At 41.7% G+C, this 15786-nt stretch overlaps 1 protein-coding gene across 1 annotated transcript in view; it reads right to left on the bottom strand.

Annotated features, from left to right (window-relative positions):
* Positions 1 to 15786, bottom strand: part of LPAR3 (lysophosphatidic acid receptor 3) — a 72680-nt gene that overhangs the window by 40748 nt on the left and 16146 nt on the right. Inside the window, exon 2 of the mRNA XM_070591814.1 lies at positions 8316 to 9072. Within this exon, the coding sequence (XP_070447915.1) occupies positions 8316 to 9051 (736 nt within the window). The 5' untranslated portion in view covers positions 9052 to 9072. The remainder of the gene's footprint in view (positions 1 to 8315; positions 9073 to 15786) is intronic.

Below are 15786 nucleotides of genomic sequence, written 5' to 3'. Positions count from 1 at the left end.
GCATCTGAAATAACGAAGCAGGAAAAAAAATGAACCCAGAGCCAAACTTGAGATAACAAAGGGCTGCACAGAGCAGAGGCAGAAGGGAGGCACAGACGCTAAAAACGTTGTAGTGGAGGAGGTGTCAAGAAGCGGAGACCATCTGAAAATGTGGGATGGAATGGCAGACAGCGATGGGGTTCTTTTTTTTTTTTTGAATTTGAAACAGTCTTCCTTCTCACATCAGACACGGAGGTTTTCTCAGCCTCCGCGTTCCTCCTCAGAATGGAGGGGTTTGTCAAACTGTGCTGTTGGGGGCAGCAACTGGGAGGCAATGACATGTTTGCACACACTCAGTGACAGCTCGCCCTGGAAGCAAACGCCTCTCTCCTGGAAGGCCCCTGTTGCAATGTCAAGAAGCATATAGGAAAAGCATCTGCGACAGAGGTGCTCCTGTGATAAGCCATTTTGAGACAAAAGGACAAACGCCATTGGACTCAGTGTACTAAGGATTGGTGCCTGGGTGTCTTGACTCTGAAAAGAATTAGTCATTCTCTGTCTGATATGAGTGCACAGCAGCAAGAGAGCTCCTGAGGGCCAACGATCTGATCATTTCACTCAGCATTCTTAAAGGCAAAGCTTTAACTTTTTTTTTTAGACAGATATTTGATTACTAAGGCATGCAAGGCTTTCAAACATTGAAAGCAGGCTTCTGTGATGTAGCAGCCACTGCAAGGCCACAAAAGCTGAAAACAAATGTTTCAGAATTACTGGGCACTCTGATTAGCTTCTCTTGACTCCTGGTTCCTGTGTGTGTGTGTGTGTGTGTGTGTGTGTGTGTGTGTGTGCATGCTTTTTTTTTTTAATGGAGCAAGGACATTTCACTGATGAAGCCCATAAGCAATATTAAAAGGCCTGGGTTCTGGTCCTAGTTCTTTTCAGACAAAGGGCAAATTTCCCAATCCTAGTAAAGGTGGTAACAGTACTTACTAATAGTAACGACTAACAAGTACTGGTAGGATGCGTTACCAAGGTGGGGACAGTTTCTTAAGAGGAATGTCTTAATAGATCTACACACACAAGATGTTGGTGCTGTATTATAGGATTCTTATTAAGCTAACACTTGATGATCAGGGTCTCACTTATAATGTTTTCTATAGTAATGTTGCACAAGTGAAATGAATTATTAATGCAAAGATCATCTGTCAGAGACAGAAATCATTAACAGAACTTCACGGCGGGGAGTGTTTATAGGGACTAGCAATGCGAGCGCAGGACTTTTCATTTCTTTGGTGATCATGTGTTCAGATTGGCCTGGGTCTGCAGAAACTGAGCTGGTGCCATTTGCCAGCTGTCAGGCAGCCTCTGCAAAGCACACCCAGGCAGCTTCCTCCTGACTACTTGTCCACATCGCAAAACCTGCCATCATGATGGCACCAACAGGGGGCCTCTAGTCTCCGTCTCCACAGTTCCTGTAACATTACTGGGAACAAAAAGGCACTCTGCTTGAATACAGGGTAAGGCTCTTCAGACGCAAACCAAGGCCCAAAACGAGTAGTTAATATTTACTTAGTACTTACTATCTGCCAAGCACTATGCTCAGTGCTTTACGGGCATTATTTCACTGTATCCTCCAAACCTCACCATGCCAGAGGTACTGATATTATCCCCATCTTACAGCTGGGGAGACTAAGTCACAGAGAGGTTAGGTAAATTGTTCAGGGTCACACAACTCGGAAGCCGCAAAGCCAGGATTTAAGTCTGTTTCCCTCCCCATTCCAAAGTCCCTACTCTTGCCATATACTTTAATGAGCATGAAGTTTGAAGACTAGAGCTGTCATTCCCCAGGAGATTGTGTCTTCACTTTCACCACCACGCTGCAAAATCTTTAGAACAAATCAAGAGCGAGCTCAACATTGAGAGATTAAGTGACTTCACAGAAGTAATCTTAACTAGATATCAAGGGAAATACAAGCCTCATTACTTGGGTCAACGTCATCCCAGCTCTATCACTTACAAGAAGCTGCTAACTAACCTTGAAGAGTCGGGGCCTGGAGTCAATCTGCCTGGATTTTAATCTCAGCTCTGCTACTAATCTTGGGCAAGACAACTGAGTCTCTCTGGGCCTCAGTTTACTCATCTGGTAACAACAACAGAACCTCCCTCATAGGTTCTCATGATGATTACATGAAATAAAACATGTAAAGCTCTCAGAACCATGTACATATGGCACACAATATTAACTATTCTTATTTTTGCCAATATGGATCTATGAGCAAGATGCTTAAGTCCACCGGAGCTGCCTCATCTACAAAACAGACCTGCAGAGACTTGTTATGAGGGTGAAGTGAAATAAAATCCTAAAAGCATGTAACACGTGGACCTCCTCATAGCAGGCACTAGAAAAACACTCACTTGTTTTTCTCCTCCCAAAACAGCACTATCACTTACCCTTCTGGGACCTCAGTTTCCCATATTATAAAATGGGATACCCACCAAGTCCTCTGCCATTTTCTCCCTCACAGGCATGTCAGCCAGAGCCTGCCAAAGGCCAGGCTGGATGTGAGGAAACCTGGGTTCTACTTTTAGTTCCAGCTTTTGAAAAGCCACTTAACTTCCCTGAACCTTGATTTGCTCACTTATTCATTCTATTGTAATCTCAACAAGTGTCTTCCAGACACCATGCTACACATTAGCTATGCAAAGATAGATACAGTACAGTCCCTGACTTTAAAGATTACACAGCCTAGTTCAAAATAAAGGCATGTAAACAGTTAAATGCATTGATTAATGTATGGACAAAACAAAGAGGTGGCCCAAAGGGGCTAGTAATCAGATTTACCCAGATAGGGTAAGGAAAGACTCAGAGAAGATAGGCCCTTGAGTCTTACAAAATGAATGGGAGTTTTCCAGGCAGAAGAAGAGGAAAGGTATTCCTACACGTGCAAAGGTTTAGCGATGAAAAGGAGGAACTAAATAATTAATTACAGCTGAGTACAGGGTGCATCGAGGCGGGTGGCAGGAAAAGAGGATACTAATATCTTCCTCACTTCCCTTGCAGGACTTCCATGAGACCAAATGAGAACTATGTCTTAAAACACTGAAAAAAAAGGTAAGGCTGCAGAAACGCCACGTAGATTATTAGTAGTACTCTAGCAAGGCTCATTATGGTACTTAATTTTCACCCATTTCCTAGTGTGAGAACTCTGGGTATTGTTTTTCTTCTTTTACCATCCTTTCCTCCTTCCTCTCTCCCCTGAGAAAAGGCAAGGAGGATTTAGCACTGATCTAAGTGGAGGGGTGGGAGAGAGAAATGAGAAGGAAAACATCTAGCTCTTTGTTTCAATTACTACAAACCTTTTCAAAGTCCCTTAACTACAATACTTCCCTTATTTTAAAAGAGTTCAGATGTGATCGGCCAAACAAGAAACCTTGATGCTAAGACCATGGCTCTTCAAACATTCTTGATGATAACCCATACTAAAAATACATTTTATATTACAATCCAGTACACACACACACACACACAGATTTTGAAACAATACTTATACTGATTACATGCAATGCACTCTACTTTCTCTTCTTTTTTTTTAAAGATTTTATTTTTCCTTTTTCTCCCCAAAGCACCCCCCAGCCCCGCCGCCGTACATAGCTGTGCACCTTTAGCTGTGGGTCCCTCCAGCTGCGGCACAAGGGACGCCGCCTCAGCATGGCTCGACAAGCGGCGCCACATCCGCACCCAGGACTCCAACCGGCAAAACCCTGGGCCGCAGAAGCAGAGCCCACGAACCCAACCACTTGGCCACCGGGCTGGCCCCCGATACTTTCTCTTCTTATCTATTGTATGCTATTTAAAAAGTGTCACTTACAACCTCCTAATTGATTTCACTACTTGCTAGTGGGTCACAACCTACAGTTTGAAAAACACCACCCGAAGAGACAAGAAGGTTCATGGAAGATTTCTAAAGTATGGTTCACAAATCCCTTCAACCTTTCTTTTCTTCTGCATCTCAAGACATCGCAAAATAAAAGAAGTCGAGACCATTTCCTGGGAAACAAAACATCCATGTATGTAGAGTTCACCTTGTGTGTTGTTTGACAATAAATGAGAAGTTTCCACGTGGGTTTCTTGTGTGTTTGGTTGCGGCAGCTGATAAGGCTTGTTGACAAGTAGGATTTCAAAATACAGGACTCTCTCTAGGCAGGGCTTTGGTGCCCTGTGGAAAGTAGGATCATATGTCCCCAATGTCTTTTCAATGAGAACATTCAATAAGCAATTTCTTTCACATAAAGGGTCCATCACACATCAGAACCCAGAGGTGAGCAAGCATTCTGCCTCAGGGCTGCTGAAATGGGAACACAATGCCTACATGCCTTTCCAATCATGCACAGATTTAAAATTCACACCATCATCATCACTACCAGCACCCCTCAACAAGGAAAGAATCTCCCCATCCAGCTCTGTAAGCTTTTGTGTTCAACCAAAATCCCAGATCTGGAAAGAAACCCAAAGGTCATCTCGTCTACCTCACTCCTTCCAAAGAGGATGGCCAACTAAACTTTTTTGGCTCACAGTTGAGCTCTTTCTCGTTGTACCACAACATGTACCTGTGCTTCCCAGGGCCTATCTTGTGGTACTGCACAAGCTTTAGATATTCTACCGTCACACTTTTGACTATGCTGTTTCTCCTACTTAGAATGTCTTTCCCTCCTGCCAGTACAAATGCCACTCATCCTTCCAGATCACACCCCAAGCCCTCTAAGAAGCCTTCCCCAAACTCTCCAGCTCCTGTCCATCCTTCTTTCTTCTCTGAAATGAGATTAAGCTCAGTGAATTCATGCAACTCTTTGCCTCTTAGATGCTATTTAACAAACAGCTAACATATACTGATTGACTCTCTAATATTTAAAAAAAGGTATGTTTATAAGAAACCTTAATCTTGTTAACCTTTCCTACAACATATGTATCAATGAGTAAATATAAATATTTAGCACTTTATCATGAAGATATTTAAATCAGGTAATCACTATAGAAATAAGCATTAAGCTATTAATTTACACATACTCAGAACCAGTGACTACAATAATGGTAGATGCCAGCACTGTTGATTTTTCTAATACAGTGTCATATGGTAGAGACTTGTTTTAGGGAACTGAATTGTCACATGCATCAGATAAGAGCAACTGAGGGGCTTCCTCCCTAGAGATACTGTGGCAGACGTTCTCACGGAGGAGACTCCGTGCTTCGATACACAGTCAATCCATGAACTCTGTGTGGCTTTGGTTACTTATTGTTATAAGAGGATCACTGAATTTTATAACTTAGAAAGAACTTAAAGATTGTCTATTCCACCTCAGATGAGGAAATTAAACCAAGAAAAGTTGAGTTAATGTGCTTCAGATCACCCTTGTAGAAAATGAAAAAGTTAGGGCTAAAATCCAAATCTTCTCTTATCCAAAGAAATCAGGAGCTGGAAGTCAAAAACCCTCATACCATCTCGCTCTTCAGTTTCATTTCCCCTGTCCTCAAGCTTCCTGTCTTCCACCAGATCCCTCTGTCTCACCACTTAGGAACTTCCCCAGGTGCTTGATGCCAAACTGTCTTCCTGCCACTAACCAATTCCCCAATGTTGTTCCATCTCAATGCCACCACTTCTCTTATCCTACTGGGCAATTCCACTGTTTATTCTGGTTTTTCCTTATCCAATACCACACCTGCCAAAACCACACAGCTCCTTTATTTTAAACCCTTCCATATGTTCCAGACAACATTACACACGAAACTGAAGCTAGTGACCACAACTGTCTCTCAGAATTCTATTCTCTGTACCTGGGATTACAGAAGCCTTTTTTTATCTCATGCTGTGTATGGTGTATAATATGCTAAAAAAAGAAAGTTTTCCCTTTAATCAGGTAGGTAATTTCTCAAGACACATAGCCAAACAAACGATTATGTTTGCAAGTTAACCAGGGAAAGTAGCAGAGTTCATTGACACTACCAATAAATACCAAACTTTACTCTTTACCAAAAACATCAATATCCTTCTAGCTCAAGGGCAGAAAAATTGATTAATGTCACTCCTCCCTTTCTTACTCTTGTCTCTGTTCTTGTCAAGACAGTAAAAGAAGAACAAGGTGGCAAAGCAGAAAAGACAAAGAGGAGACCAGCAACAAGTCCAAATAAACCAATACTAGCTGCAGAGTGTGGTGTGAAACACGTGGACTCCAAAGGCCCCTGGTCAGTGTTGGTTTCCCCAATAACAGCTGAGTGACCTTGGGCATACTACTTGAACTCTCTGCTCAGTTTCTTCATCGGTAAATGAAGATAATAGTAGCGCCTACCTCACAGGGTTGCCATGAGGATTAAGTAAGTCAATATGTGTAAAACACTGAGGACAATGCTTGACGCATATTAAACACTACATAATTATTTGTTAACTAAAATAAATCCTCAGTTTGAAATTATTTTAACAATCATGCTATGCCTCTGCTGACCTCCAAATCTGACCAGCAGTTTCAGCACCTAGAGACATTGTGATGGTTCCCAGTCCACACCCCATACACCCTGCATCCTCTAATAGGAATTATTTCCCAAGAATTCATTTTAAAATCCCTTCGCATTGGGCCTTGATGGGAATATATTTCTGGATATCCCTCAATAACAGTCCTCATTGCTGCAGCCACCACACATGGTGAGAAAGGGCCTCTCTGACAGAGAAGACAAAGCCTGTGAAACCAAAAAAGTTCTTGTTTGCCCACACATCACCAATTCTACCTGTAACCCAGGACTGGAACAGGCCACCTACCATAGGGAGAACAAAACAAAGGGAAAATTCTTCACACGAAATGTGTCTTCTTGGTATGGGGCTCATAGTACAGAGCAAAACTCCTCAGAGCTGTCCGAACTCACTGTCCTAAAGCTTCTCCCATTCTTTCTTCATTTTATTTTGACCAGGCTCTTGGCTACACCAAATCTGATCTTCTCAAGGTCACCAAAAAACTACCACTTTGTCAAACCCAGTAAGACTTCGTCTTACTCCACCTCTCAAGAGTATTAACACTGCTGATAGTTCCTTCCTTCTGGTGGCTTCTAGGCCACCATATTCTCCTGGGTTTCTGGCTACCCCTTCTGGAGCTCCTGTGCTGGTTGCCCCTTGCCTTCCCACCCTCCTTACTGGAGTACCTTGAGGTTCGTTCCTTGGTCTTCTGTCCTCCATCCACATCCAGCTCCATGGTGAGCTCACCCAGTCTTGTGGTTTAAAACACCGTTTCTTCCCCTAATGACTCTCAAATACAGATCTCCAGCCTGGACCTAAATCCTGAACTCCTGATTCAATAACTCACTTGGATGTCTCATAGGATCCTAAACTTCGCTTGTCCTAAACCAAACTCCCGACCTTCACCGCGAACCTCCTCCGGTTCAGTCTTGCCCATCTCGGTGATTGGGACTCCCCATCTTCCCTCCTCCTCTCACCTCCCTTCGTATCTCACCAGTCAGCAAATCTCATCAACCTTCCATTTAAAAAACCTCCAGAATCTGACCACACCTCCTCACCTCCAAACTGCCCTGTGGTCCCTGTCACTGTCATCCCCACCAAGTACTGAAATGCCCTCTTAGGCAATTCTTTTACTTCGCCCTTGCCCTATCACAGTATTTTCTCAAAACAGCAGCCAGGAAGATGCCCTTAAAATGTAGGTCAGATCATGTCATTCCCTTGTTCAAAACCTTCCAATGGCTTCTCATCTCACTCAGAAAAGCCAAATAATTCCTTATGATAACTGTGCAGCCCCATATAATCTGAGTTGCCCCACCCCCATGCCATCAGCCTTCTGACCTTATCTCCTCCTCCTCTCCCCTTGCTCACTCCACTCCAGCCACCCAGCCTCCTCGCTGCTCAGCGCTCCTATGCTTATTGCATCTTCTGCCTGGAACCCCCTTCCCCAGACACCCACATGGCCCACTCCCTACCACCTTCACGTCTCTGCTCAAAAGTCATCTTCTAGATGAAGCTGTCTCTCACAACACTTTTTAAAATTACAAACTATACCTGCTCTCCTTATCTCGCTCCCCTGCTTCATTTTTCCCTGAGGACTTATCAATATCTTATTTTATAAACTTTATAATAACATTTATTATAAAATTATTTTGTTTATCCCCATGAGAACACTTAGCTTGTCTTCCCCTATTAGAGTATAAGTTCCAGGTAGGTGGGGCTTTGCATCTGATCTTGTTCACTGCTGCATTCCTACTACCTAGTAAGTGCCTTGTATCCAGTAGGTACTCAATAAATATTTGCTGAAGGGATGGGAATAATGGCTCACTTGGTTCCTCTTACCTAAGACAGTCATCACCGTCTTCATTAGCTTCATGGGTGTCTTCCGGCGGCTGATGGACCCACTTGTATGTGGAGATAAGACATTGGTTTTCCTCTTGACGTACATGTAGATCCGCAGATATACCACAACCATGATGAAGAAGGCCACGAGGTTGGACACAGCCCAGAAAATGAGGTAACTCCTGCTGTAAATGGGGGCCAGGGAAGAGCAGGCAGAGACGTCACAGAGGCAATTCCAGCCCAGTGTGGGGACCGCCCCCATAAAGATGGCAATGGCCCAGACGAACAAAATGAGCAGCGTCACCCTCTTTTTGGTCAGGTTGCTGTGGACCCGCATCCTCATGATTGACATGTGCCTCTCCACAGCAATAACCAGCAAATTGGTCAGGGAGGCGGTCAAGCTAGTATCCAGAAGTCCCTGGCGGAGAAACCAGCGGTTGACTGTCAAAGTTTTCGAAACTGGGCCAGTGTTAAACATCAGGAATACATAGGCAATTCCAGCAAAGAAATCTGCAGCAGCTAGGTTAGCCAACAGGTAGTAGAAGGGGAAATGAAACTTTCTGTTTTTGATCACTGCTGCGATGACCAGAGAATTAGAAAAAAAAATAAACAGGCAGAAAAACGTTCCAACACACAAAACAATCACAAGCTTCGTTCCTGTCCACTCATCGACAGTGTCACTGTTGCTCCTATTATAAAAAAAGTCCATCTGCTTATCATAGTGACACTCATTCATTGTGGAGAAGAACCAAACATCCTAGAAAGAAATTTAAAGAAGAAACAAATATCACTCTTTGCAAAATCAATCACTAGCCCACCAATTGCCACTGCTAAGCCTCTTGTTCTAGTCAACTCCTGTTAATCCTTCAGATCTCAGTGTGAATGTCCCTTGCTCCAGGACCCCAGCCCCTGACCTCCTATCACAGCATTCATCTCTCATCAGTAAGTGTTGTCCATTTCCCAGGCTAGGCCATAAGCTCAGTGAGGGAGGGTCTCTGTCTGTTTCGTTTACCATTATAACCCCAGGACCCATCTGCCCTGGCTGCCGCATGACAGATATTTGCTGAATGGCTGGCTGACTGGCTGGCTGAATGAATGAATGATCATTGAGGCAGCAGTAGGTCAAATATTCTGAGGCCTGAAAAATGCACTCTGCCTTGGTAACGGTTAAACGCAGCACAATTAATGCTTCCTCCTGGTGATTTCCAGCTCAGTTCTTATGTGTGGGTTCAGTTCATTAATCAAGGGCAGGTTGGTAATGTCTGGCACCTTCTTGCCAAGATAATTGGGGTTGAATTACTCTTCACACGACCAAATGGCTTCCCCAAGAGATTAGTTTTCCACCACTTCCGATTCTACTCCTGATCCTCCTTTTGCCATCTTTTGGTTTCCAGCTACAATGACAGCACTCACTTGTTAAGCCTGCGGTGCAGGGCTGGGGACTTTGGTCTCAATACCCCTTCCTGACCTTCTTGTTCATTTCTTCCTCATATTCTCCTAATCCACACCGTACAAATGTGAATTTGTTTACTGAATTTTCCAACTCAATCACTTCAAGTCAGTTTCCTTCCCTGGGCTCTCCTGAACACAGCAAGTGGTGGAAGAGCAGGCCTCCATGGGCAAAACTGAGATGTGGAATTTGGGAAGATGTCCAACCCCATGCGGATGTGAGGACATGCCTGCCAAGTGAGGGCAAGTCTTCAGGACACATGTCTGAAAGTAATCTCCAAACCAGGGTATCAGGCAGACAGAGAAGGTACTAATCTCAGGTCAAGATCTTTTGGACCCCAAAAGTGAGGGATTCCAGGCAAGGAGGAGCTGGGATGAAGCTCTAAGGATGCCCATCCATCTATGCTTGGTGGAAAGACCAGGTGTTCTGCCTTGCAGTGGTCTGGCCACGGCCATGAAGGGTCCAATCAAAGAAGACTGGGATTGAAGGCCTGGAAATCTATCTTCTGGGGAGAATGACTGTGGGCTCCCTCACAAGGAATGAGGCTGCAATTTACTTGCTGGAGAACCAGAGATCCAGTAGGCCCAGGCACAGAGCCGTCCACTGGTGAGAACAAAGCGGCTCTAACAGCAAAAGCTTAATAGAAATCCCCAGCTATTACAGTTCTTACAAATTCTGCAATTTGGATATAAATTCTGCAATATATGGATATAATACCATATCCAGAATCAGGATAAGTAGATCAGATATCAGTTTGAAGCAGTACAAAACAGAAGCGTATCTCAGACAGTCTTCTTTTTAATTATATTCTAATAGGGTAATGATCCTTGTAAATGAATTAGATACTTCCTTCTCTATCATGGCAAATGGAAGGTAAAATGTCATTTTATATGCTTAAACTGGGAGTGGTCTCAAGAGACAAATGGTTCTAGTGCCTTTCAACTACAAAGGAGGGGGACGCAGTTTTAACAATGACAAAACAAAAATTGCTCCCTTTGGCAGATATTCACCAATATTTAACTGCCAATATCAGATAACCCCATAAAACAGGCCAAAATATCTACACTATACCATAATTTTCCCAAATTAAAAATACAGATACATACAGCTTTATAATATTCCAGTATATGAATATAGCACATTTCACTCAACCAATCCCTAAATGTTGGACATTTAGGTTGTTTCCAATATTTCACTTTTATAAGCAAGGCTACATTCTTGCGGATTAATCTTTACATATTTGGTCAATTATTTCCTTAGAATTAACCCAAAGGTTTCAAATTGATGAAGTAAAGGATATAAATTTATTTAAAGGCTGCTGATACATATATCAAACTGCCCTTGAGACAGATTCTATTTCTAATCCCACCAGTAGCAGATGAGAGTTGAATAGAAGATACTAATCTAGTGAAATCCAATTTAAATATCCAAGGAGGAAATTCAGCTTTCAACAGTGTTGAAAGTATACAGAAATTCAAGACAATCTAAGAACCACATAAGAAATTTTAATGATGCAATTTTATGTGTCCTTTCACTAATAAAAAATAATTTATGTATTTTATTTTGTTACATGCCCTAGAGAGCTAAGAGAAACACGTTTCTAATTTAAAAGTTACATTATCCTTGATTAATTCATCAGTAATATCAAGATTAATATGTCGGAAAGATGTTGGAATTAAGATACTACCAAAAACTGGTTAAAATTATGCTAATATCCTTTTGAAGGTGTCTTAAAATTTTAACTTTGGTTCATAAATTTGGTTGAGTTTATAATTACAGGATGCTCTAAAACCTCAATGATTTTCACTTTAAAATTTTCAAATTCAACATTCTCCCATCAAAGTCAAAATGGCACTTTCTTAGACATGTTTTAACAAAAACTGTCCTGAGACTGAGAAGTACTGTTGTCTTACAAAGTTGAGAAACCACAGAAAACCCATGACTAAACAGAACTTCCACCAAGTAGCTCCTTACCTCCCAGGCCAGAATTCTACTTTGGGGAGAAGCAGGCAATGAGAGAAAAAAAGTTCATATAGGGAATTGATGAAAAAGATCCCACAGGACGGAATATTATAGAACCACTGAAACTCATGTTTATCGTGAAGCTGTGTTAACATGAGAAAAACCACGAGCCATTATTTTCATTGCCAATAACTACATACGTATGTATTCATACATATATGTATTTGTGTGTATATATATATACACACATGTATATATTTGTGTGTGTTGGCTATTTTTAAAAGACATAGAAAAAGATAAGGAAAACAATCTCAAAATAGTAAATAGTTAATTAAGAATAGCAGAATTTTTAAAAAATTGTTTCCAGTTTTTCCTATGTTCTACATTTCTGTAATAAACAAATAGGCTTTTAAATATTGCTTTACAAATTCTTTCTTAGGAGCACACATTCTACTTAATGTATTTTACCTTCCTTTGACAACTACAGCTCTGAAAAATCAAAATTAATGTTCAAAGGAAAAGCCTCAAGGATTTGCTTATGTTCATTATTACTACTCTTACCAGCACAGCACATTTTAGAGTTTTTCAGTGATAATGAAAATAAAATGGTTTCCTATTTAAAACTTCATGTAACTATATAACCCTATATGCTGACAACTAAGCACATCAGGATGTCACTCTCTCCAGCTCTCCTATAGATGTTTCCTAACGTAATCACCTCAGAGTTCCAAAAGTGAATAAGTGGATGTTCTATGAATGAGTACTTTTGATTTTTCCTCCTCTGCCATATGTTGCTAAGCTTGTTGACAGGCTCTAATACATATTAACTACAGATCACCATATTTCCTTAGCTAGAAATTACCAAAAACTTTAGTCAGCTTATAAGAAACGATGGATTTATCATCTTGACCTCTCTCAAGCCTTCAAATATGATTCTGTGATCCTGGCTTAAACATCCCCTCCACTGAGAAATCTTCTCTGAGCAATCCAAAGAAACTCCACAGCGCTCACTATGAGAGAGCCCTGTTTTATCTTCATCAGAGCACTTGTCATTCATCACATATTCTCTTTGTGTTTATGCCTTTAATGTCCAACCCCCTCCACTACACTGTTCTGTTCGAGCAGAGGAGGGACCTTGCCTTTTGAGGTCATGTCTATAGTATCAGCACTGGTAGAATAAATGAATGAATCTACATCCTACACTCTCTCTTCCCCCACTAAAATGAAAAGGTTTAGTTAAATGCCTTTGCTGACTTACACATCACCTCCTAACTAGGACAATTAGAGAACTCCTTCACTTATTAACTCTGTGTTCTTGGGTGAGTTACTTAATATCTCCACTTCATTATTACTATTTTTAATTGCTAATATTTGAGTGATCACTTGGTGCCAGGTGCTGGACTAAGCATTTCATATGGGTCATCTTCTGTAATCCTCCCAAGAATGATATAGATACTATTATTCCATCCATTCTGCAGATGAGGAAACAGAAGCACCCTTCCTGATGGTCACACAACTAGAAAGGGGAAGACCCTGGATTCTACTCTGGCAGCTGTGCTCCCATGCTAATCTACAACACTATACCTTCTCCCCACCACCCAAAACACCAGACAACCAAGAACTACAGTGATACTGACAATAATATAGAATTACCAAAATAGAACGGTCTGATCAAATCACCTTCAAGGACTGTTTTGCACTATAAAAAAAATGGGGCATTCTAAATAGCCTTTGGGTTTTTGTTTTTTGTTTTACTAGCCCTGAAAAGTGTAGAAAAGACAATTTTCTGAAAATATGTTTTCAAATGTTACGCTAAGTGAGGCCACACAATATGGTCAATTTCAAGACTAGTTAAATGTTGCTAAACTTTAATTCTGCCAAATCCCAAGCTGTTTTTTTCTTTTCTCTCTTTTTTTTATACTAAAGGTTTAAAGGATTTGAATAGTTCTGACCCAGAAACAAAAGATGTTAAACTTTGGAGCTATTACCGCAACTTCAAACTTCAGTAATTTAAGACTTCATAAAGTGATGGTTTAGAAAGTCTATATGTGGAATCCAAATGAAAACTTCATGAGCAAAGCTTTCATTTAGACTCTCCCAACTGGATTCTCTGAAAAAACGTCCAGCCAGTCCATAATGTGGAAACAATTATGAAAATTAAGACATCTGAAAACCACTCAAACAGCTTGTATTTCTAGATGCATCTTACAAGACAAGTTGCTGCTGGCCTTTCAGCTGGCTTTCAACAGCACTCCCCTCCTCCTCCCAGGAAGAATCAGAGTGCATCAAAATCAAGGTCACTCGGTGCTGGGCATATTTTCTTTCCTCTGGTCCACAAATGCAGAAGAGGCCTCTCCTGTCTGGAAACCCCAGCCAAATGGGACTTGAAGGTTAGGCTAACAGGTAGCTAACAGCCGGAAAAGAGACCACTTCTGCATAAGCAATTACCTTTGCTCACTAAATTCTTTTTAATAATTCATTTTAATGGCAAAACTGGGATAGCATGGGAGGTTCAGATCCATATATGATCCCTGAGGTTCATTTCAGCTCTTGGTTTCAAGGCGTCTAGACTTGCTGTTCCTTCTGCCCCGAACCTCTTCCCCCACATACTCACAGACTCCTTTCTCCACCTCATTCTGGCTCAAATGTCACTTCACCAGAGATCCCTTCCCTGTCACTCTCTAAAAGAACACCTCACCCTACCCTCCTGCACTTTCACCCTGTAACTCTGCTCTATTTTTCTTTACAGAGTTTCTCACTACCTGACTCTAACGTCTTGGGGCTATGGTCTGTCTCCCCATGCACTTAGGAGTCAGGGACTTTGTGTTCTTATGACACATCCCCAGGGCCTGGAAAAATGCCCTGCACATAGTAGGAACTCAGTAAATACTTGTTAAATGAAGTATCCTTGTGCACACATACATGCCCGCATGAACTCTAGCCATTTACCCAAACTGAGCATTATTACTTTCTTCTTCTTCTGCATACTCTCTAATTTGGGTCTCATGACTCTTTCATTTCCCTCTATAGACTTGGCTCCAAGCCCTGCTGGCTGAGAGGTGCGAGGAGTAGGGTTTGCCACCCTTGAACAGCAGGTTCACCACAGCAGACAAGACAGGGTGGTCTAAAGGGCAGTCCCACAACAGGGACCTGTCCCCTATCAGTATGGACATGAGAAACCAGGATTCCTCTTTGAACATAACTTCAAAAGAGAGGGCAACCCAAAGGCCAACGCTGGAACAGTCTGAGTGACAGTAAATGAAGTAGTATTGGCTCATAACTCAAAGTATAAAATAAACATCCGTGAGTCCATACTGATACAAATAAATGATGGAATAAAATAATAAATGAGAAAGAAGAGACAAATCTGCCATGCAGAAGAATTCCAAATAAAGTATGCAGATATTCCACCCTAAAGGAGGATAACATAACTCCCCACTCCTTACTGCGGGCTGTGCATGACTTCCTCTCAAAGAGGACAGTGTGGGGGCCTGGGGGGGGTCACTTTTCAGTGGAGAAACTTGACTAATGCAACTTCAGCCAGGTGATCAAGGTCAATATCAACAGCGTTAAGTCATGTTGCTAGTCCGTAATCTCGATATATGGTAAGAACGGCACTTTACTCTGTGATGCTCCTCCCAAAAACCCATAACCCCAGTCTGATCACAAGAAAAACCTCAGACAAATCCCAACTGGGAGACAGTCTACAAAATTCCTGATCAGGATGTCTCAAAAACCTTCAGGGTCATCAAAAACAAGGAAAACCTGAGAAACTGTCACAGCTAAGAGAAACCTAAGGAGACGTAACAACTAAATATAATGTGGATCCTGGAAAAGAACAAGGACATTAGGTAAAAACTAAAGAAATCTGAACAAAGTATGGACTTCAGTTAATAATCATGTATCTACATCAGCTCATTAATTATAACAAATGTATGATATTAATGTGAATGTTAATAATAAGGGAAATCGCACGCAGGAGAGGGATATAAGATGGGAACTCTACACTATCTGCTCAATTTCTCTGTAAACATAAAACTGTTGTATAAATACATATTT

This window comes from Equus przewalskii, chromosome 24 (genome assembly GCF_037783145.1).
Source record: "Equus przewalskii isolate Varuska chromosome 24, EquPr2, whole genome shotgun sequence".
Lineage (NCBI taxonomy): Eukaryota > Metazoa > Chordata > Mammalia > Perissodactyla > Equidae > Equus > Equus przewalskii.
This window is presented reverse-complemented; position numbering and strand designations above follow the sequence as displayed.